This window comes from Perca flavescens, chromosome 13 (genome assembly GCF_004354835.1).
Source record: "Perca flavescens isolate YP-PL-M2 chromosome 13, PFLA_1.0, whole genome shotgun sequence".
Taxonomy (NCBI): Eukaryota; Metazoa; Chordata; class Actinopteri; order Perciformes; family Percidae; genus Perca; species Perca flavescens.
In genome coordinates, this window is record NC_041343.1 from 23,031,233 (window position 1) to 23,053,024 (window position 21,792).

The 21,792-nt window shown below is 40.7% G+C and overlaps 1 protein-coding gene across 6 annotated transcripts in view; it reads left to right on the forward strand.

The window, feature by feature from the left end:
- rapgef6 (Rap guanine nucleotide exchange factor (GEF) 6) overlaps positions 1-21,792 on the forward strand; it is a 159,497-nt gene that overhangs the window by 130,804 nt on the left and 6,901 nt on the right. For 5 of the 6 annotated variants that reach the window (XM_028595451.1, XM_028595453.1, XM_028595454.1 and 2 more), the window contains 10 exons: positions 6,895-7,135; positions 11,574-11,741; positions 12,027-12,242; positions 14,508-14,719; positions 15,385-15,508; positions 16,730-16,753; positions 18,373-18,593; positions 18,868-19,041; positions 19,311-19,457; positions 20,162-20,281. In XM_028595451.1, the coding sequence (XP_028451252.1) occupies positions 6,895-7,135; positions 11,574-11,741; positions 12,027-12,242; positions 14,508-14,719; positions 15,385-15,508; positions 16,730-16,753; positions 18,373-18,593; positions 18,868-19,041; positions 19,311-19,457; positions 20,162-20,281 (1,647 nt within the window). The remainder of the gene's footprint in view (positions 1-6,894; positions 7,136-11,573; positions 11,742-12,026; positions 12,243-14,507; positions 14,720-15,384; positions 15,509-16,729; positions 16,754-18,372; positions 18,594-18,867; positions 19,042-19,310; positions 19,458-20,161; positions 20,282-21,792) is intronic. The other variant, XM_028595452.1, reaches the window with a different exon arrangement.

Consider the following 21,792-nt stretch of genomic DNA (forward strand, 5'->3'; position numbering starts at 1 on the left):
ACGTAATCGCATGAAGCAGACATATCGGAAGTGTAGTGTTGTGTGCACTTTGTTGTCCCGAAATGCAAACTCTCCGTCTTTACTCTTTTATCTTTCTTTCTCTTTGAAATACAGGCAAACTCCTCAAAACACCAATGTTCACTTATGCTGACAAAGGAACGCATATAAACTCACTCGAACCAAGCAACTGGAGCTTTCTAGAAGGGCTGGGCGATATGGATAAAATCAAATATCACGATATTTTTTACCAAATACCTTGATATCGATACATTAACGATATTGTAGTGTTGACTATTGGTGCTTTCACAAAATATTTACACAATGAGAATTTTGATAAATAATCATCAGTAATGTGGATATAATGTCAAAGTGGGTAAAGGCAAATAATAGAACAGTTACAACAGTCTGGTAAAATGACATCACTTTACTGTAATGCAGCCCTTAAAACCAGGAAAAGACACCACTTAGGCCATATTACGATATCCAAAATCTAAGACGATAGCTAGTCTCATATCACAATATCGATATAATATCAATATATTGCCCAGCTCTACTTTCTAGCATAGGTGTACACACACACACACACACACACACACACACACACACACACACACACACACACACACACATTCATCCTGGGGTCTTTTTGAAATGCCACAGAACTGTTGCAGAATTGTGTCCGTCTGAAAAGAATTAACCTCCTGAACTATAAGACTTATTTATTCCTTTCTTGTCAGATGGGTTTCTGCACTCATAATTATTTAAACTAACGTGGAGCACTCCCTGTGGATTTATGTGTGTGTGTGTTTGTGCGTTAGTGGGAATGAAATATTGAGAAAGGGGAGAACAAGAATGAGAAAGTGGAAAGGTGAAAGAGAGCAAGAGAGTGAAAATGGTCTAGATTTATTATACTGGCCATTTGTCAATGAGGTACACACACACACACACACACACACACCTGCATGTAGATTCCTAGTTTTGTAGGCCTCACATGTGGTTGTGGTGTACTAGAGTACCAACGCACACCAACTGCGCCACATTAATCATCCACCATTAGATCAAGTTTCCTTTAGTCCTCTGGCTTCTCATTAGATTTAATAGTAGAGGGGAGAACCGCCTGCTCAAATAAAACCCCTGTTCCAGATGCTGAACAGGGCTTAGAATACCTCCAAAGTCCTCCTACCTGTAATGGCTGAGGTTGTTTTTTAGGATTAAAACCTTTTCTGGTCTAATTTTATTAGACATTATACATATAAGTGAAAAATTAATTTCTATAGAACTTTGCAAAACACAGGCTATAAATAACTTCACAGTAGCCAGTGAAAGAATGCAATAATAAAGGTAAACAAAATCGTAAAGGTATTGACCACAAGCTCTCAAGCTCTCTGGATGGTGAACGATTGGAATATAAATTAGATTATTTCTGGACAAAGGAAGCAACTTGAAGACGTTATATTGAGCATTTTTCAACATCTCATAGACTGAACGATTAATCAGTTAATAGAATAAAACAATCAATGACAATGAAAATAGTCTCTATTTGCAGCCACATATGTGCTTTAAAACAACAAAATCTGAAACCGTTAGAGAAGTGGAGCACAGACGTTAATTCTGTGTTGTTCTTTAACAGATGGAGGGAGAGCACAAACTTTTTTTTCCTGTGGCTGCTGTTGTCAAAATTGTACTCTGTTTCTTTGTCTTCTTTTGCCTATCTCTTTCTGTCTGCTGTTTTATTTCTTGCTCTCCTACTGTTTCTCTTGTCCTCTATCGCATCTCTCTTGCTGTGATTTGAAACAGATGTTGTACAGTAGTGTAGACACGATAAATCACACTCAGCCCTCTGGTTTCCCATGAACAGATTAAGACTACAGAAGAAACTTCACTGGTCTTCCCTCATTTTTTACTTCTGTCATGATGTTTCCAGGCACTAAGTCTCTTTGTACTCCTCCAACACACTCTCTCATATTCACTGTGTTTTCTCTTTCTCTTCTCTGCTTGCCAAGCCCTGGGACTGTACTGTAAGTATACATACCTTCAGTGCCACAGTTTGATTGTGTTTTATTAAATATTCCTCACTAATGTCCCCTCCATCTTGACTTTTTTCTTCTTTAAATCATGAGCTTTTTTTCCCCCCATGCTCCATCTTTGCATCCATGAACCACATCCTTCAGGCTCTGGGTTTAGGCCTTGTATTGTGTTTATTCTTCTTTCACTCCAACTAACCTTGTGTGGACGTATGAATATCACAGTAAGGACATTATTTAGGTTGGTTTTCACTTTTCAAGAGGTTACCTTAGGGTTAGTCTATATCCACAAAATTCCACTTTCGGGATTGCTCGGGTGCCGCAGGAAATTATGCCAGATGCATGTCCGTTTCCTTCCGCTTTCTTTGTGTTGGAATTTTAAACTCTGGTCGATTTTTAAAGACTATGGTTAACTGCTCCAACAACTTCTGAACGTAGACGTTCCACCAAAACAAGTTCCTTCCTGAGGCTATTTTGTAGCGGCACTGTGCAAAGCTTAGCGCCGCCCATGACGATTGTGATTGGTTTAAAGAAATGCCAATAAACCAGAGCACGTTTTTCTCCCATCCCGGAATGCTGTGTGGACTAGCCAGACCCTCCTACGCAGCGCCTTGGAGGATGATCTGGCAAAGCAAGACTACCTTAGGGTTGAAGTAATCTTGTTTACTTCTCTCTAGAAAACATTCACACTACACCCAGTTAATTTATTACCGCAAGACCGTAATCAAGTCACATCTGATCACATATTACTTCATTGCAGTCCACATAGAGATTATAGATAATTCATAAACAACAACAGAGTGCATTTAAAGTTCAATTGAACTTAAACTGCAGCGTACATATCCGCTCCTTACTTTGTTCTCCTTTAAGGAAAAAAATCAGTAACCAAAATGGTTAAATTTATACTTTTTTGTTTTCATAGTGATGCCCCTAGTTTTGGCATTAATTCATTGGAATACAGTTACTTCCCCATCTACATGTATTTAGAACTCTTCCCATACAGCCAATGAAATTGCTTTATTCTAAACCATATTTTCATCATAGGAAGACGGTCATGCAAATGTCACTTTGGCCCGGTTAAGCTAAGTTCACACTACACAACTTTAAAAGTTGTCAGATCGCCGTACTGTTCACACTACACAACTTGCTTTCTTGTAATCAGAAGTCTTGTAGTCGTTGTGGTTTTCACACTACGTGATTGACCGGCAACAGGAGGTGACACACTACAAGATCTTTCACCTGGAGGAATCCCCGATGAGTATGTCCGGTCTCCAAACTAAATTTTTTCACGAAAACACACGCAAGAAGTGACATGGGAAATGACCTAATATCATGCTTTACTATTTAAATGTAGCCTGTTTCCTCTAGGTGCCCTAGATGCTGGTGTGGTCCTTACTCTTCATTACCACTAACAACACATTGTCTGCCCATGGCTTGTAAGCTACAGGGCAAGTTTGTTTACCTTGTTTCTCGTTTCACTGCTGCCAATACCAGAGCTAAACCCGCAGGCTGCTGTCACTCAAACACCGCCACCAACACACCCCTTCCTTCCACTGAGACAAAAAGAAGCATGAAAGAATATGGCACTAAATGAGACCATATGGCTTTATTGTGTGTTTTCGGACAGAAAACTGACTTTTATCACAGAGTAAGGCATAAGTAGTCTCGAGCTCTGGCTACAGAGACAATACTTGTTAGTATGATATATTCATTGTTGGTTTTAGTCTCTTCTGGGGGATTTGTGATAATAATAAAAACATAACATAAAATTAGCCTTTTAAGGCTTGAGCTTTGGAGGATGAAACTTCCTCCTCACATGTACATACATTAAGAGACATTTTCTCATTTGTGTTTATTTATGAGAGGCCAGGTGTTTAACCCCATCTACTCTACTCCACTCCCTTCTCAGCACCTCCACCCATCATGCACTGCCCTCTTCTGCTCTGTATGCTTTCAAGTGTGATTTATGTCTTCTGACTGTATGATGGAGTGACTGGGAAAAGCTTTGGCAAACAGTAGAAAGGAGGAGGAGACTGAGCCTAGTGGGAGGTGTTTAGCTTCTCTTAGTGCCGTGTTTGCAAAAACCAAAGAAGAAATATGTGTGTAGAAATCATCTTTGGCTTCAGGCCATTAATACATTCTTTGGTGTTGAAGAAAATAAATGATACCTTATTAAAGATGATAATTGATTGGATGTTTTTCTGGAAGAGCAGTGACTGTCCTCCTGTGGGCAGGTCAGGTCACAGCTCATGCCAAGGATTAAACATGATTAAGCCCCCCCTGATATGATAGCCAGCTATTTAGCCGAGAGCCTCCCACACTCTAATCACAAATCACAGCTAATGAGACACAAAGCATTTAGCTTCCACTCAGCCCACCATCATCAACCTGCTGCACATAAACCGAGAGGAGCTCTGCTACTGCAGCAACGCAGAGAACAAGGAGCGAGCCACACACTTGTTCCTCTGGTGCAGTCTTTGTGTTTTTGATTATAAGAATCACTGTTCTGCACATATCGCCTTCTTCAGGATAAAAGTCAGTAATCATTTGACTTATCATATTAGGTGCATATGTCATGGAATGTAAATCGATACGCTCACAGTCCATAAAGAGCTCATTCATCACCAAGATTGGCCTCCGACATCAAAACATCAATATGTCCACATCCCAGTAACCATTAAATGGAAAATAGAAAACACAAAGTAAAAATCTCACATTATACAAACCAGAAAAAACATCTCAAGAAAAAGGTGAAATACTATAGATATGCATTCAAGGTAGACATAAATGTACAATATACGTAAAGAGGTAACCAGCAAAAATGACAGAATAGAAACATTTGGGTATCCATATATATATATATATATATATATATATATATATATATATAGAAAATACATGATTACATTCCTGTCAAACTAGCATATGCAGAAAAGAAACCAAAAGCAACAAACATGTATACACATGGACACATCCAGACTGATGCAACTTCCCTCCAAAAATCATCACTTCTTTTATTTGTACATCAAAGTTATTGACACACACAGTTCTTTTTAAACAAGCAGAGGTGATTGATTTTGAGCATTCGCTCAGACATTAGTATTATTGGCTTTGCCTTCAGCAGTTTGTTTTTGCTTGTTGTTGTTCTGTTGCTGCTCCAGCTATTGTCATCTAAACACACACACACACACACACACACACCTAAATATCCCCACAATCACAGACAGATCAGAGATAGGTGTTAATAAAGTTAAAGGTAATGACTTTTTGAGAACACTTGACCCTTTTCTGCTTGGTAAACAAGAGGAAACGGGTGAGTGCATTTGCATGAACATGCACTTGAACAAACTCACCAGTTAAACACCTTTTTAATTCTATTTTGTAGTTGCCACCATCTCTGTCATCTCCCTCCATTTTCAGTTAATGTTATCAAAACTAAACCACATATAACACACACACACACACACACACACACACACACACACACACACACACACACATACGTTGCAGCTGTGTGACGGCTTCATCTGGTCTGTCAGACTCCCTCTCCTCTTGTCACTGTGCAGCGTTCATGACTCATTGTTTTAAAGCTCTTTGGCTGCCTGTGGCTAATGGGCCGTACCCTCTTCCTTACTCAAACACAGGGATCTTTAATGCAGTATTTCACTCAGGAGGAACGTTTCCATTATTTAACACACATCGCACCGTGTAAGTCTGTAAGCTGCTCCATCATCACCGCTACAGTAATATTCAAGCTTTTATTTTGGCCTCTTACTTCTGATTATTGTCCCAAATCAGTTAAATAGTAATGCAGTATGTCATCTAACATGGGAAAACAGAGACATTGTGAAAGATGACGCAGTTTTATGACATACATTTTTTTTTTTTTTTAATAATGACCGGTCACAAAACCAAAATAAAGTTAGAGATGATAATGTACAATATACCCTTGTTGAACATTGGACTTTATTATCCTTGATCCTTCCGGTTTCCTCTACCATTGTTACGCAGCTTCAAGCATGCTAATATTCCCTTTCCTTTCTAAGTGCATGTGTCCTTGTTTCTTAATGTTGCTCAAGCTTTATGTGAGGCTCAAAAAATCTGCAGTGTACATTTTTACTTGAGGAACCTGGGATGTCTTTGATCATGCTATGTGTACACACATATCCCCAGAGTCAATGACTGAGTCGGTGTTTTTGTTTATGTATCCTCCTACCTGTGACCTTGTAGAGGCCTGTAACATAACTGTCTCTAACATAAAAAGTGCATTTTGGTTAAACTAAATGTAAGAATGTAGAGATATTGCAGTAGGCAGAGAAATACCTTCACAGCCATGTCAGGCATCATCATGCAAGTCCATTAGAGAATTGGCTTCAGAGAAAGACTGACTGATTTTTTTTTACAGCCAGGCTGGAAAGAGGATGAAACATAGTGTGATTTGGCTGAACAGTAGGATAAATAAATAGGTGGAACTTAATTTTAAATTTAAGTTACTGTAACACCAAAAATTGTCTTTGCCCATTTGGTTTTACACCAAAGACGTTTTGGCAGGAAAGTATCCCGCTCCCCAAATCTGTTCAGAGGAGAGGACATAAGTCTTTACTCCTGGCTGAAACCCTTAATAATGTAATGAAAATAAAATATGGAAACCATAACCTGATAGCATTCCTTCCATTACTCCTTACTTCATAATGATCACATTATTGGTATATTACTCAGACTATATATAAATAACAGAAATACTGCTTTCAGATTACTGTTTTATTGCATTATTGGCATGCGATACAGTATTGGCCTCCACAAACTGCTACTCATCCAACCCTAACTAGTTGATGACAGCTCTCCTCTTTTCATTCTCTTCCATTCTCAGACATCCCAGACCAGGTGATTCGGGTGTTCAAGGCCGACCAGCAGAGCTGCTACATCATCATTAGTAAGGACACTACCGCCAAGGATGTGGTCGCCCACACTGTCAATGAGTTCGGCCTCCTTGCAGCGCCCGAGACCTACTCGCTGTGTGAGGTATCTGTTAGCCCAGAGGGAGTCATAAAACAGCGGCGTCTGCCCGACCAGCTCTCCAAACTGGCTGATCGGATTCAGCTCAACGGCAGGTAAGAAACACAAAAATTCACTGGAAAATCTAATTAACCACACAGAATTTTAAGATGTGTTCGCCTTAGATAGTGGTTGTCAGTGGCTGAGCCTAAATGCTGCAAACATTAGTGTGTTTGCAACTTGAATGTTGGCAACGCACAAGAATACTTTAATAAACCAGAAAGCAATATTTTATGGTTAGAAAAGCACATTTGTCATGGAAAAAGGCATGTACGTGTATTTACAGTAAATCCAATGTGGGAATCTTGGACAAAAAGCAGCCGGAAGTGGAACAGAAAATTTGAGAATTTATATAGACCTATATTGTGTTGAAGGCTTGAATGACTAATCCAAAGACAGGACCCGCTGTGCTTGAACTCAAAGCCCAGGATCCTGAGACATAGGAGATTTTCTTTCCTTTTCTTTGTCAAATTACGCAAGGCCGCACAGTGCTCAGTACTGAGCTTTTTCTTCTAACCCTGAACTGTACAAGAATTTAAGATGATACCACATCTTTATCATATATATACTGTATATACAATTAATTAATTCATTAAATCTTCCCGGGGCAGTGGTTCTCAGCCCTGTTCCTGGGGATACAGTGTGCCGTTCTGTGATGTAGTTAATTTACTGAGCATCTCCAAGGTGTAAATCAGTTCCTGAGTAAGTGGTTCGAATGAAAGCCAGCAGGGCTCCAGGTGCTGAAGAGCAGGATTCAGAGCCACTGTCCTAGTTCAGTGCAATGATAAATCAAGTAGTGTTTCCCCTTAAAAGTGCTGGGAAACATTTTTAGTTGCTACTCTGAGCAGAACAAAAGCTGTGATTTGTCCCATTATTAAAGAGAAAACAACAGTTTATAGTGAATTGCAAGTGCTGCAGTGATATTTTACAAGTCCTAAAGAGTCAGGGATGCTGAATTTCTTTTCTGTTTCACCTTGAAAATGTTCACTTTGTTGTGGACACAACTCCACATCACTTAGGTAGGACAACTAAGTAAGAACACTTAGCCTTTGTGCGATGTGTGTGTTTTTTTTTTTTTTTTTTTTTTTTTTTGGTCAGTAGCACATTACTCTGTTGTCTTGATGCTGGACATATTCCCTTTTTAAGAGGGAAGTTATTAGGTCATGAAGGATAATTGGACTGCAGCCATAAAGTCTGCTTTAAAACGGCTTCTCCGTCCGTTTTTCACAGTTTTCTCCCTCTCGCTTTGTCCTTTGTGGTCCCTCATCAGTCCTCTCCCAACTAGGTTAGCATGAATATTTCATCCTCTGTCAGGGGTGGAGGCCTCAGCAGACAGCATGGCATGTCTGGAATTATTCATACACACAGAAGTCAACTTCTTATACACAGTCACGCATCCAGTGTTGGGCAAGTTACTTCCAAAATGTAATACTTTATAAATTACTAGTTACTGTCATTTGAGAGTAATTAGTTATATTATAATATTACTGTCTCTGAATTGTAATGCTTTACACTACCTTTGCATTAATTTTGAGTTACTTTCACCAAAATAACAGCCGTTTGACTTGGCAGGTAGCTTGTGAATTTCACCACTGGATCAATAAAGTCTTTAATTACATGTCATTTAGCTGACGCTTTTATCCAAAGCGACTTACAATTCTTACATATCAGAAGTCACACACCTCTAGAGCAACTAGGAGTTAAGCGTCTTGCTCAGGGACACATTGGTTCATGTATCACAGTGGGAATCGAACCCGGGTCTACCGCACCAAAGGCATGTGACAGATCCACTGCGCCATCACCACCACCTTAATACACTTTAATACATCATAGATTATTCATAATATTTTGTATAATTAATATGAATATGCAAAGTAACTAAAGCTATGAAAATAGAGAAATATAACGTACAATAGGCAAGTAGGAGAAAATGAAAATACTCAATTAAAGGTACCTTACAGTTGTATAGAAGTACGGCATAGTTACTTTCCACGGCTGATAAAATGCAATGGTATTTACATGTAGCAAGCCTAAACATTAATTCCAGACATGTTTTTATCTGTCAGCGTAATAACTCCTGAAAATAATGTCTATGTCGCAAATGTATCTGTCTCTGCAGTCATCTCAACCATCTAATACAGCAACAGGAAATAATACTCACACCTTTTTTAGAAATGTTTCGCGTGTCTTAAAAATGAACTTGCGTTACTGAGATTGTAATGGGTATAATATTACCGAAATGTAATTAGTAGTGCGTTATATTACTGCCTTCCAGCAAAAAGGAATACATTACTGTAATTGCGTTACTTTTGTAAGGCGTTACTCCCAACACTGCACAAATTTGCATACAGACATGCAAATTGTTTACACACCCATATATATTTGCATTCACAGATTTTATTTACATGCATCTATACATAGAAACCGTTACCAAGAAAGTCCCACACATGTATTCACACACACATTCAAAGACACACTCACTGACTTAGAGGACACTCATGGTAACACCTTCCCTGTGTGTTTGATGGATGGCTGAGCTGCAGTGAACAAAATGGCATGCTGTGAGATATTGGTAGGAAAAAGGATGGTTTAACTTTAGAGGTATGAAGAAGCAACTATAGATAGCTTCTCTCTAATACTTATTTTTTTACTTTCCTCTTTTCCTCTTACTGTTTCTTGGTGACATTTCTGACATGTTATGCTTTGCAGTATGTTTACATATATACATATACATGGTGCAGTATCAGCAAGATGTGCATGTATTTATTCAGCACAGTATGCAGTAGTTGTGTTTATCAGGAGCAGCAAGAGCAAAATATATCTCAGCCTTGCTTTTCTTTCTTTGTACAGTATGTTGCCTCCTCTGTCTCTGCATCTCTGCAGCTGAAGATTGACAGAAGCACTAACAGGGGACAGGCCAAGCCAATAGCAGGCCTTGTTCACACAGCCAAAACACATATAGAATGCTCAGCACACACATACACACACACACACCACACACAAACCACTAAAGGCCTTTTACAATGCCTTGGTTCCAGTGACTTCGCCTCACCCAGTTCCATTTAACACCACTTTGTCCATTCAGTCTCCTCTCCATATGTGCAGAGTTGTATGTGTGTTTATGGGCTTTTTGTTTTTCTTTCATAATTATTTTTTGTAATTTTAATTTACTTGAGAAAATGTGGACCAATTAAATGCTAGTTAATAATAGTGTCCTCTCCTCTGTCTTGTTTCCTGTACTTTTATTTTCTCTCTTCTCCTCTCCTCTCCTCTCATCCCATTTCCTGTGCTCTTTTTTTCTCTCTCTTCCTTTACCTTGAGTCTACAGGTTCTAAAATGTCTTAAATCTAAATATGTTAATCAGTCAATAAAGATAATATTTATATTCAGTTCTGCTTTTGGGCCCACTAAAATGCTTGAAACCTCTATTTTGCTTTATCTGAAATGTAAATTCAGCTGGTTCTTCTCGCCTCAACATCCTCACATCTCCTTTGTTAGTTGCTCTTCACTCCAGCTCTTTTTGCAGAGGAAAAGAGGGCAATTTAGAGTCACATGCATGCCAACACTTTGTCCCTGAGGGCTGTAGATCTACGGCATGCTGAGGTGATGCCTTCCTAGATTACCACATTACAGCTCCATTAGAGTGGAAGTCGGGGGTTTTAGATTTACAAACATAGAGGCACATAACGAGGTAGGAGAAATGGCCTGCTGCTGGAAGCTCACCCAGAAAACTGTTGGAGATCATCATCTTTTTTTTTTTTCCTCTCACTCATGCACTCATGTCTCCTTTCTTACCTCTCTTTTGCTGAGAGCTCTCTCTCTCCTTCTTTACCCCAAGGTAAAATATAGCCATAATCTATCAATACCATCAGAATATTTTTTTTCCTTTTCTTAAAACAAATCTTAAATTGTAGAAAGGAAACACACCTCTTTAAGATGGAATGTGAATAAGAGGAACATTCAAGAGATTTAGCTGTTTATTTTACATTTTCTGAAAGTTGCAGCTGGCTGAAGAACTGGATCCTGTCCACCCACCTGTCTGCCTCTGCAACCTATATTAAATCATCTGAGGATACTTCAGATTTAACACCTACTGCTCTAAAAATACACAGAGATGATGTCACTTTACACAAATTGTAAAGTATTTTGCATCTTGCATATCCTGTACTCTTTTTAATTGTTGTCAGTTAATCTCCCTCCCCCAGTCTTTAGCCTCAAGGCTTACACATCATTATTCCGCTTGTCTCTTTTTGTTGTTTTTTGCTTTTGTTACTCATGGGATTTCTCAAATATTATATGCTTTTTAGATAACTTCATAGGAAATGAAATATACATATAGTGCCTTAATTGCATTAGATATAGTTTTCATGTGTCTGACTCCACAGCAGGATCAGCTGTAGTAGAAGCTAAACTGTTTTCCTTTGTCAAACGTATTGGAGTAATGCCCCAAATCCAATAACTTCTGTTCATGTCTCTCTGTTCTCCTCCCCGTAGGTACTACCTGAAGAACAATATGGAGACGGAGACGTTGTGTTCAGACGACGATGCACAAGATCTCCTCCGAGAGAGTCAGATCACTCTGCTGCAGCTCAGTACCATGGAAGTCGCTGCCCAGCTCTCCATGAGAGACTTTGAGCTCTTCAGGAACATCGAGTCCACAGAGTATGTAGTCGTTCAACATTTTAATTGGCACATAGCAAGTGTATTCCAAATTCGTATAACTGCAATAACTTTATTTGTATGGCAGATTTTAAAAACAAACTTCATTAAAATGCTTTACAGTTGAGACAAAGGATAAAGAAACCAGCTCAGACACGAAAATAAGATATGAGGATATGAAAATATGACTATTTCTCCACAGTTGTATTTTTTCCTGGAATTTAGAAAAACCTGTTATTGTACACAATTAAAACACATTTATTTTAACCTCTTTGTCATGGTTCCCAGGTACGTGGACGACTTGTTTAAACTGGACTCTTCGGTGGGAAGTGGGAATCTGAAGCAGTTTGAGGAGGTGATAAACCAGGAGACCTTCTGGGTCGCCACAGAGATCCTGAAGGAGCCCAACGCCCTGAAGAGGATGAAGATCATCAAACACTTCATCAAGATTGCCCTGCACTGCAGGGAGTGCAAGAACTTTAACTCCATGTTCGCTATTATTAGGTGGGCTCCAAAACTGTCTTAGAGTGTTTGTTTGATTGGATCCTAAATTAAGTTTGGCGACACATTGTTTCAGAATTTTCCTCATTTTGGCCTCAGTTGTAGTAGACAGGGTTCTTGTTCTGTGGTGACAGCTAGCATTTACTCTGTCTCCCCTGACAGCTTTTGTGCCAAATGAGCTTTGGCCACTAGTCTCCTTCCCCACATCCTCAGGAGGACCAGCCTCGCCTCCTCCCCCCTCCCTCCGCCTCCCACTAGCTCACTGAACCAGCCGTGATTCTCCCAAACCACACAGACTCTGCCACAGCAACCCTGCAGCGTTTAAAACAAGAGTCCCATAGCAACCGTTAGTCTTATTGTTTGTTGCTATTGTTAATTCCCTCTGGCTTCTGTGGTTTGGCTTCAGATGGCAGTCAGACTGAGCTGAGGATGTATTTAATGTGTCCCTGTTATAAGGGATAAAACCCACCTGACGGGAGGCTAGTTGGCGCTGGTAGTGTGTTTTAGGGATGATCTTGGAGATGTGGTTGTGTTCAAACCCACCAATATCTGCATATGTGTGTATTCGTATTCAAGTGTGTTTGTGTCTGCTCAGGCAGTTGTGATTGTGTGTGTTTTTTTTTTTTTTTTTTTTGTCTGTCCCAGTCCCGAGAGTAATCATTCAAATACATCACATCATGCTCTCACTGTAGCCTAGCCCGGTGACTTGGTTGTTTAGACACGTTAGTGTTTTGTGCTGCAGTGTGCTCTTTTCAATCTACAGTATGAATACTCCTAATAAGATATTGTCTGCAATGTGCAGCATACATTTAAATATAAATGCAATTAACTATGACTGTAGATGTAATGTATTTTTATTCATTGTAGAGAATACAGTTTCTGCAATACATAAATACAAATACATAATTTCCTTTTTTTTCTTAATCCTCCCCAGGATCCATGAGTCTCGCTAATGCTAAACTGTCCTCATGTTACGTTGGTTTATGCGGGCCCACGTCCACTTTAGATCTGGACTCACAGTGTAAGGAGCTCAGCATGATGGTGATCCTCTGTTCACTGCTGTAGAAGGCACTTTAGAACAGAAGTGTCTGACCTCCATGTCCCTTTACACTCCTTCTCACAGCAAGATGTCTTCGCACATATGGCTCTCTGATGCATAACCTGCCCGGTGACAGGGGCATTGCTCTGTGTGTGTGTATGTGTGTGTGTGTGTGTGTCTGTGTGTGAGAGAGCTAACATGCAGGGTTTCCCATAACGTTATGTAGTGGACACACCGGGTTATTTTTGTTTATGGGGTGAGGTGTGGTAAATGTGATAAGTTGAGAAATAAGGACAATCAAGGAGAGGGATTGGGATATTAAAATGGGATAAAAAAATCTTGACCTGGTTGCCACAAAGCGGCAAACCTACTGTGCTGAAAAATGAAGCCAATGCAGAAGTGCCAAAAAATGCAGTTCATCGAAGGGCCACTTAACGTTGGCTCCTAAAGGGAGTCAATCCCCCTAAACCCCCATCTTAAAATGCCATTCTTTTATAGTTCACCAGTTTATATTATGTTCAGGCTTAAGGTTCTGGTGGACTTCCGTCACAGGAGGCGATCATAGACTGTAGGCTTCATTCATCCCACCTCAGCTATAATATTCATTTTATTTTTCTCTGACATACCACGCCTATTATGCACTCCCAAAGGAAAGCAGTACAACATATACCTACCCACAGAGAGAAAGTGAGGAAAACACAGAATGGTTGTTATAGCAGTGGAGGAGGGACGGGGAGTTGATGAGCGAGGGACAGGATCTGGAAAGATAATGAAAGACGATAGCAGAAATAAATGCTGTGCCAGTCATAATTATCAGCTGTCTAAATGAGTCTGCACAGAGATGACATTGCCTCAAGGGGTCTTCTGCTCTGGAAAATGGAGACCTCGCTAACCAAAGCTGATTAGCTGAAAAAGTAGTAACTGTGCAAATGTCCGTATGGGGTTTTGATTGGAGTAGGGTACTTTATGCATTGAAGGACCTCACCTTCTTGCATGAAGGTAGATGGCTTTGTAGAGAGCCCAGACTTTTCTTTGTGTGCCTTTGTCTGTGGAATATTGGAATAGGGTACTTTATGCATTGAACATATACACTAAAACTATACTCCTTTTTCCTCTACCCTCCCTCTTCTGCGTCCTCATTTCTATCTCTATCTTTCCCCTCCCTTCGTCCCACCATAACCTATTTATTTCGTTCCCACCCTCCTTGCGCCTCTCTCCGCCTCTTGTAGCGGTTTGAACTTGGCACCAGTGAATCGGCTACGGAGCTCGTGGGAGAAATTGCCCAGTAAATACGAGAAGCTATTTGTAGACCTGCAGGATGTCTTCGACCCGTCCAGGAACATGGCCAAGTACCGCAACGTCCTGAGCAGCCAGAGCATGCAACCACCCATCATCCCACTGTTCCCAGTGGTCAAGAAGGACCTCACCTTCTTGCATGAAGGTAGATGGCTTTGTAGAGAGCCCAGAATTGTCTTTGTGTGCCTTTGTCTGTGTAATAGAGACTCACATGTTGCTACGTTCCCGTTAATTGCTTAGGCCTAAAAAAAACTAAGGCCATTTCTGAAACTTGACATGTAATTCTGCACAGTTTATAGTCCCTAACTTCCTCTGTGTTGCGCGGAAGGTCAATTTCAGTCTCACTCAGGAGGTTTACTTCTGCTAAAGGCTTCCCCATCTTGCCTTCTTTACATATCGCACCGAGTCAGGTCAAAGCTAAGCAAACTGACTTCTCCTTAGAGGGTTTCTCTGAAAATGTCGGTGTATGGCCATTTGAGGAAAAGAGAAGAAAAGTTTCCCTAATTGTGCAAGTTGCCAAAAATTCTCAAATGCCCCAGCATGATCCAACACGAAAGACAATTTGATCTCCTAGAGGACGTACAAAACGGGGACCAGAACAAAGAGATTTTTACTTTTAAGATTTCAACTTAGAAATATTGCTGCAAATTGAAGGCTGCTAATGTCCCAAAATATGAATCATTCATCTCATTTACAATGTTGACAGCTGACTTCACGCTCACTGTTTGTGCATGTATTTGTGTGTGCATGTATTTGTGTTTGTGCGTTTGTGTGTGTGTGTGCGTTTTGTACTTGTCTTTGTCTTCTCAGGCAACGACTCCAATGTAGACGGTCTTGTGAACTTTGAGAAGCTGAGGATGATCGCCAAGGAGATCAGACACGTGGTGCGGTTGACCTCGGCAAACATGGACCCTGCCCTCATGTTCAGACAGAGGTTGGTTGTTTTAAAACCAAGAGTTCTCAAAACCTTTTCTTCTCAAGATTTAGCTATTTGCTTCAACTAGATGCTGTTGGGGCCAGTTTCACAGATGGGTCACTTAAAGCTGTTAAATTAAAACCTGTACATGTAGAATATTTATGTGATTATGTTCTTTGTAGCAAAATGAGGGAAATCTTTGTCTTACTTCCAGCCCTTTGTTCTCATAGGGGCTTTAATTTGCTATATCACAAAAGTATCACATCCAAAAATGTTCTGTAATTAAGCCAGGAAAACGGAGAACTTCAAAAGATAATGTCATGTTAATGTAAATTTTAAAGTTTTTTTTCTTAAAGAAAATGTATTGGAAAAGGGAGCATGAGGCGAATTTTAAGGATCCAATGAACAGTTGATTTGCGTAATGGGACTGTCTCCAATTAATTTGCTGTCAGCAAATAAGTCACTTTGTAGTGGTTTAGTAAGTGAAACCAAATCAACAACTCCCTTTAATTGTGTGTTTCTTTGAAACTGACTCCTTCTCAGAAAGAGGCATGAATGCCAAGAGTCCAGTATTGCAAAGTTTTTAGAAAAGACATCTTTACTACTAAATACCGCAAATGTGAGCAAAAAGGGGAACACCACACCATACTTCCACCACCCAACCTGGATCCTCAACCAACTGGATCAGGCACACAGGTCTGGTTTGATCAATTCCCCTTCACTTCCTGTCTGGTCCATGGCTCTTGTTGGCCCGATTGAATCCTTTCGCTGGAATGTAACAGCATGGGGGACACAAGACATGGATCGACTGGAAGCGAGGTAGGATTGATGCCAACCGCAGTGTGTTGTTCGTATCACTTGGTTTGTGTGTGTGTTGTTTCACAGTCTGTCACTGCTGCAGTGCATGACTGCCCTCTGCAGACTCTCCATTCATACTACAAGCTCAAGATATTGTTTTTTACAAGACTTTAATTTTAGAATTTTGTTTCGTCATTATATCATATATGACAAAGGTTTTTAAGGTGACGCAACAACCTGTTTTCATCAGCGTGCGATGCCCAAGGGCATAACACACACTCTTCAGGTTGATATGGGGAGATGTCATATGTCTGGTGTCCTCCCATCTTCAGTCATTTCCTGTTTGTCTGTGGTGGCATGACCTCTACATAGTCTTATACCCCCTCGACCCCTGAACTTGTCTTTAAGTCACGCTTCAATCTTCACACCTCTTGCTTGCAGGAAGAAGAGGTGGAAGAGTTTAGGGTAAGTTTGTCCTGGTACCGGTTTCATCCTGTTTCGGTCTGGACCAGCAGAAATAATAAATCCACCCTGCATCCCCCCCATAAACTCTGCATGTCCCCCCTTTTACTTTATCTGAGTGTCCATGTGTGTCCGCCTGTGCTTGTGTGTGATTAACCCTTCCATTTACAGTGCCCATTCACCTGAACCATACTGAAGTCCATCATCATTGACCCATTCATTGTTTGCCCTGTTCATAAGATTGTATGTTTGAGTCATATAGTAGCTTGAAATAATATTCAGTGTTTTTTTTTTATAGAAATGTAGGAAGTAAAGAAGATTATCCCCAAATGTCTCGATTTCTGGCTCTCACTGTAAATTCAACTCTTTTGTCATCCATATACAAGTAAACAGTTGAATGAAATCAATGATTATTTTTGGATGAAGGAGATAAGAAGAAAAACATAAGACAGCACAGCCTTGCAGACAAAACAATCAACAAATAAGCAAGTCCCAGAGAGGCTGCATGTGACGGCACATGGTATAAAAAATATTAGATAATGACATTTAAATATATCAATTTAAACAAGCTACTATAAAATAAAAAGACCTGACAATATCACCTCAATGTCCATTTATTACCTGTTCAAGATCTTCATCAGAAGGACTTTGTCCATTTGCAGTAGAATTGTAGTTATTCAAGTTTCCATATTTTCTGAGCACTTCAATGACTTCTCGTCTATGTTGGCTTAAAAGTTAAGGCCAATGTTCATTTTTGACTTTGGAAACAGTCATAGAATTGTAGATGAAGAGCCAGAACAGCTACTACATGGACTTTGAACTTCAACTTTTAAGCAAACAACTGCTCAGACGTTCATTTATTTGATCATCTACTACTTTTTGAACCGTTACTAAATGGTCCTTCAGGTGATATTGTTTCAGCTGCAGGTTACAAGGTCAAGAATGAAGCCTGCATGGAAAATCCTGCCACCTACCTACAAAATAAAGGCAAAGTAAAACAAACCATGACAAATATTTACTGATACTATTTGACTCAGGTTTAGTGTTTGTTCATATCTGCATCCAGGCATAATATTCCCCATATCGAAGTCTGTGCATCTTTTGTTTTCTAACCCTTTTTGCCTCCATCTGACAGAATGTTCTGCTGTTCTGTACTGTGATAGCATGGCACACCAGCGAGGGCTGTCTCCCTCTCAGTTGCATGGTCCTGTTTTAAAAATGCTATGCTCCAACACAAATGCAGATGTAGATTTTATAGTAGAGGAGGTATTTGATAAGCAAGTAGTTGTGTTTATTGAACTTATGTTTGTTTACCATTCTTTCCTTTCCTCTTTTTTTCTGTCTTTATACTTTCATGTGCATTTATTCTGTTCCTGTCTCATCTTCTTCTTTGATCTCCCTCTGTTCTCTACGGCATCATCTTTCTCAATCTGTCATATTCTGCTCATCCATCAACACTTACTTACTTACACTTACATCCATTACTCTTACCTCTTCGAATTCCTTTCACATCCCAATGTCCATCTTTTACCCTCCTTCATGTTCTTACTCTCGTCTCCTCTTCATCGGTCTTTCATCATTATCTTCCTTTGTCTTCCTCCCTATCTCTTCCCCTTCACTAGGTCTTTGAGTCAGGGCAGCACCAACTCCAACATGCTGGACGTGCAGGGCGGTGCCCATAAAAAGCGAGTACGTCGCAGCTCGCTCCTCAACGCTAAGAAGCTTTACGAAGACGCCCAGATGGCCAGAAAAGTGAAGCAGTACCTGTCCAACCTGGCGGTGGAGATAGATGAGGAGAAACACCAAATCATGTCCCTGCAGTGTGAGCCGGCTTACAGCACCCGTGAGTAACAGAAACTGAAACTACTTTACTGAGTGAACCCATTTTTCATCACTACCGTATTTGTGTCAATATTCCGTGGCATGAGTAATTGTGGATTGGTCAGAAATATAACTTTCTACGTCAGTGGAGTATCATCAAGCCTTTGACCGTCACACAAAAGTACATATAACATATTGCATAGATTTCATTTAGCATTATTCCAAGCATTCCTATGCATGCATTAGCCTTTTTGACTGTTTACACTTTTTTTTTCTTCTTCTTTCTGTGATTGCAGTGTCTAAGAACTTGAGTGAGAGACGATCCACCAAGTCGGACATGTCTCCAGTGTCTCTGCGGTCGACTCTGCCCTCGGGGAAAACACAAAACAGGGTGTCACAAGTCCTTCAGGTCCAGGTCCCTCTGAACCCTCTACGGAAGAAGAGCACTGCCAAGGACATAGGTCCCCCCAGTTAGTACACCTGCACTATACTGTATATCATCATTATGCTTAGTTATGTTGAGTTGTGCTTTACTTTTATGTATAATTTCATTTTGATCATCCCATCTTCTTTGTCCTTATCCTTGTACAGTACATTTTCATTGATAATCATTGATTAAGGGTTAAGTAATATAAGCCAGAGTGAAAGAAAACATTTCCCAGTTCTGAATTAGTACAAGTGTAACAGACCTCTAGGTTAATTTACTTTTCTGTAACCTGTAACCTTTTTTCGTCCCCAGACTCCCACTCTCCCCAGGTGGTGAAGAAACCTCCAGTGAACTCGTCAGAGGACTGGAGTACCAAGAGACCATCTGATGACACCGTCTCCACCATCTCCTCCCTTCACTCCAGCCCCACGGTGTCGCCACAGGGCTCCCCACGCAAAGGTCTGTTTCAGAAACTGCTTTTTCACACTGTATGTTTTATCCAAGGATAAAAAGAACTTACGTTACCCAAGGTGACGAGTTGGAGTAGAGTTAGTAAAACAGTAGTCTATATCCACGACGTTCCACTTCCGGGATTGCTCCGTTGTTGACGGAAATTCTGTCCAACCTTAGTGTTCTGTTACATGATTAAAAAAACCTTTTGAACGTACACATTCCACCAAAACAAGTTCTTTCTCGAGGCTATTTTGCAGCGGCGTTGTTGCTCCGTATGGCACTTAGCGCCGCCCAAGACGATTGAGATTGGTTTAAAGAAATGCCAATAAACCAGAGCACGTTTTTCTCCCATCCCGGAATGCTGTGTGGACTAGCAAGACCCTCCTCCGCAGCTCTGTGGAGGAAGGTCTGGCAATGCGAGACCAGTCACCTCCAAGCAGAGCTCTGAAACACTCAAAGTCACTCAGAAACTATGTCTGGGCAGAATGCTCATGCAGGTAAAGCCTAGAAGTCAATTGATGGTTAATTTCACACTTTTAGGATTGCTCGTGTTTTTTGCTTTAAATAGTAACTTAGATAGTCGTTCTGTCCTGAAGGGTATGTACAGTAGGCACCCTGTGACTTAACTCTACGACCATCCTCGTGTTCTAATTGAATAAAAAGCCCTTATATTCATCTCTCACTTTGGTTTCCTTTCCCCCCCTTTTCAGTGGGAGGCGTGGCCAAGTCCCAGAACTCCAGCCAGATGAACTTGTCCGGATCCTCGTCGTCACTGACCAGCGACGCCAGCACAAAAGCCGGCACCAACAGCCTGCGGAGCTACGGCATAGGTGGGGCTCTCCTCCACAAGAGGATCCAACTGATGACCGGGCAACACAGCCGAGAGAGTAGCAGGGAGAGACAGAGTCAGACAGAGGAGGAAAAGGAGGAGAGAAGAAGTGAAGGGGAAAAGGGGATAGAGGTGATGACGCAGGAGGACACAGAGGCAGTTCAGAGAGGCGAGTTTCCTTCAAGGCAAAGGAGAGGGAGAGCCAGGCAGCAGAACAACCAGGGTGCACAGGCAGATGCAGGGCTAATGCTACTGAGGGTAAGAGCAGGAAGCCCTACACAGACATGGACAGGTACGCCCGGGGTGCATCCCATGGTCCGCACTGGGTCTCCTCCCAGTCTACACGGGTTGGGACCCACAACTCTGTCACCTGTCTCCCAGCCTCAGTTAATGAGACCCAGACCCCCAGAGTCTCCCATCAGGACGAGGCTGATGTCACCATTCAGGATACTGAGGGAAAGGAGTCAGTCCAGGGAAAGGCTGATGGCAGTGAGATCACATCTGAGCGGTGGGGAGGGAACAGAAGTAGGTGTGCCCTCCTCACCTCAGGATGAGAGACAAGGACAGGCAGAGCAGAGAGCCAAGAGGGCGGTCAGCCCAAACCCCTTCCTCTGGCTCTGCAGGGACAAACGCACCAAGAGAAAGACTATCTGACAGAGATAACTGTTGGATCCAGTTATTCGCTGAGTAAAACCAGTGACAGTGAAGAAAAGAAATGAAGCTAGTGGTATTTCAGAGAGAATTTCTGTTGATGATCGATTACGATTATTGAGAGGCAATCACTGATAAAATGATGCCACCACATTTCATTTTGGTAGCATAAAAGCAAGTGTAACTTGAGAGGAAAGAGTCTTATATCCACCGTAATCATAGAACGGTGACATTAGAAAGAGTTTTCACAGCAAACATTGGGAGAGCAGATGAGAAAAAGACATTTCATAAACCATTTCACTTTGTTCTGAGTTCTCCCAACATTTCTTTGTTCGTGGGAATAATCCTGTCAATCTTTGGAAGTGTTGCAATGTCACCGAACAGCCAAATGTTACAAAAATATGTCATTGTCAAAGCAGAAAGCATATTCACCTTGACTTTTTATTCCAAAATGGAAAATATTTTTTACTATGAAACATTCTTCTACTGAAATCAAATTTTGAAATGCATCTATTTTCTTAAAAAAAAAAAAGATGAATTTTTTTATTCCATTTTGTTGACAAGCTTGGCATTCATTATTTTATTGCCATGTTCATTTAGTTTCACTGCAGTTGCAGTTGATTTAGTTCGGCAGATGTTTGTAATAATAGTGACCCCAACAATGTCCTTCGCAGTCATTTCTACACAATTCAGAGTCTCTGTAAACTTTCAACTTGACATTTTAGAAGTGGTCATAACTTATTTCTGCTTAGTGTTGTTACTGGATTAACAGTGTTATTTTGAAGTATTTGCTATTAAAAAGAGCACAGAAACATCAGATTGTCATCTTCTGGGTGCAGGGTAATTTAAAGTGCAGTGATT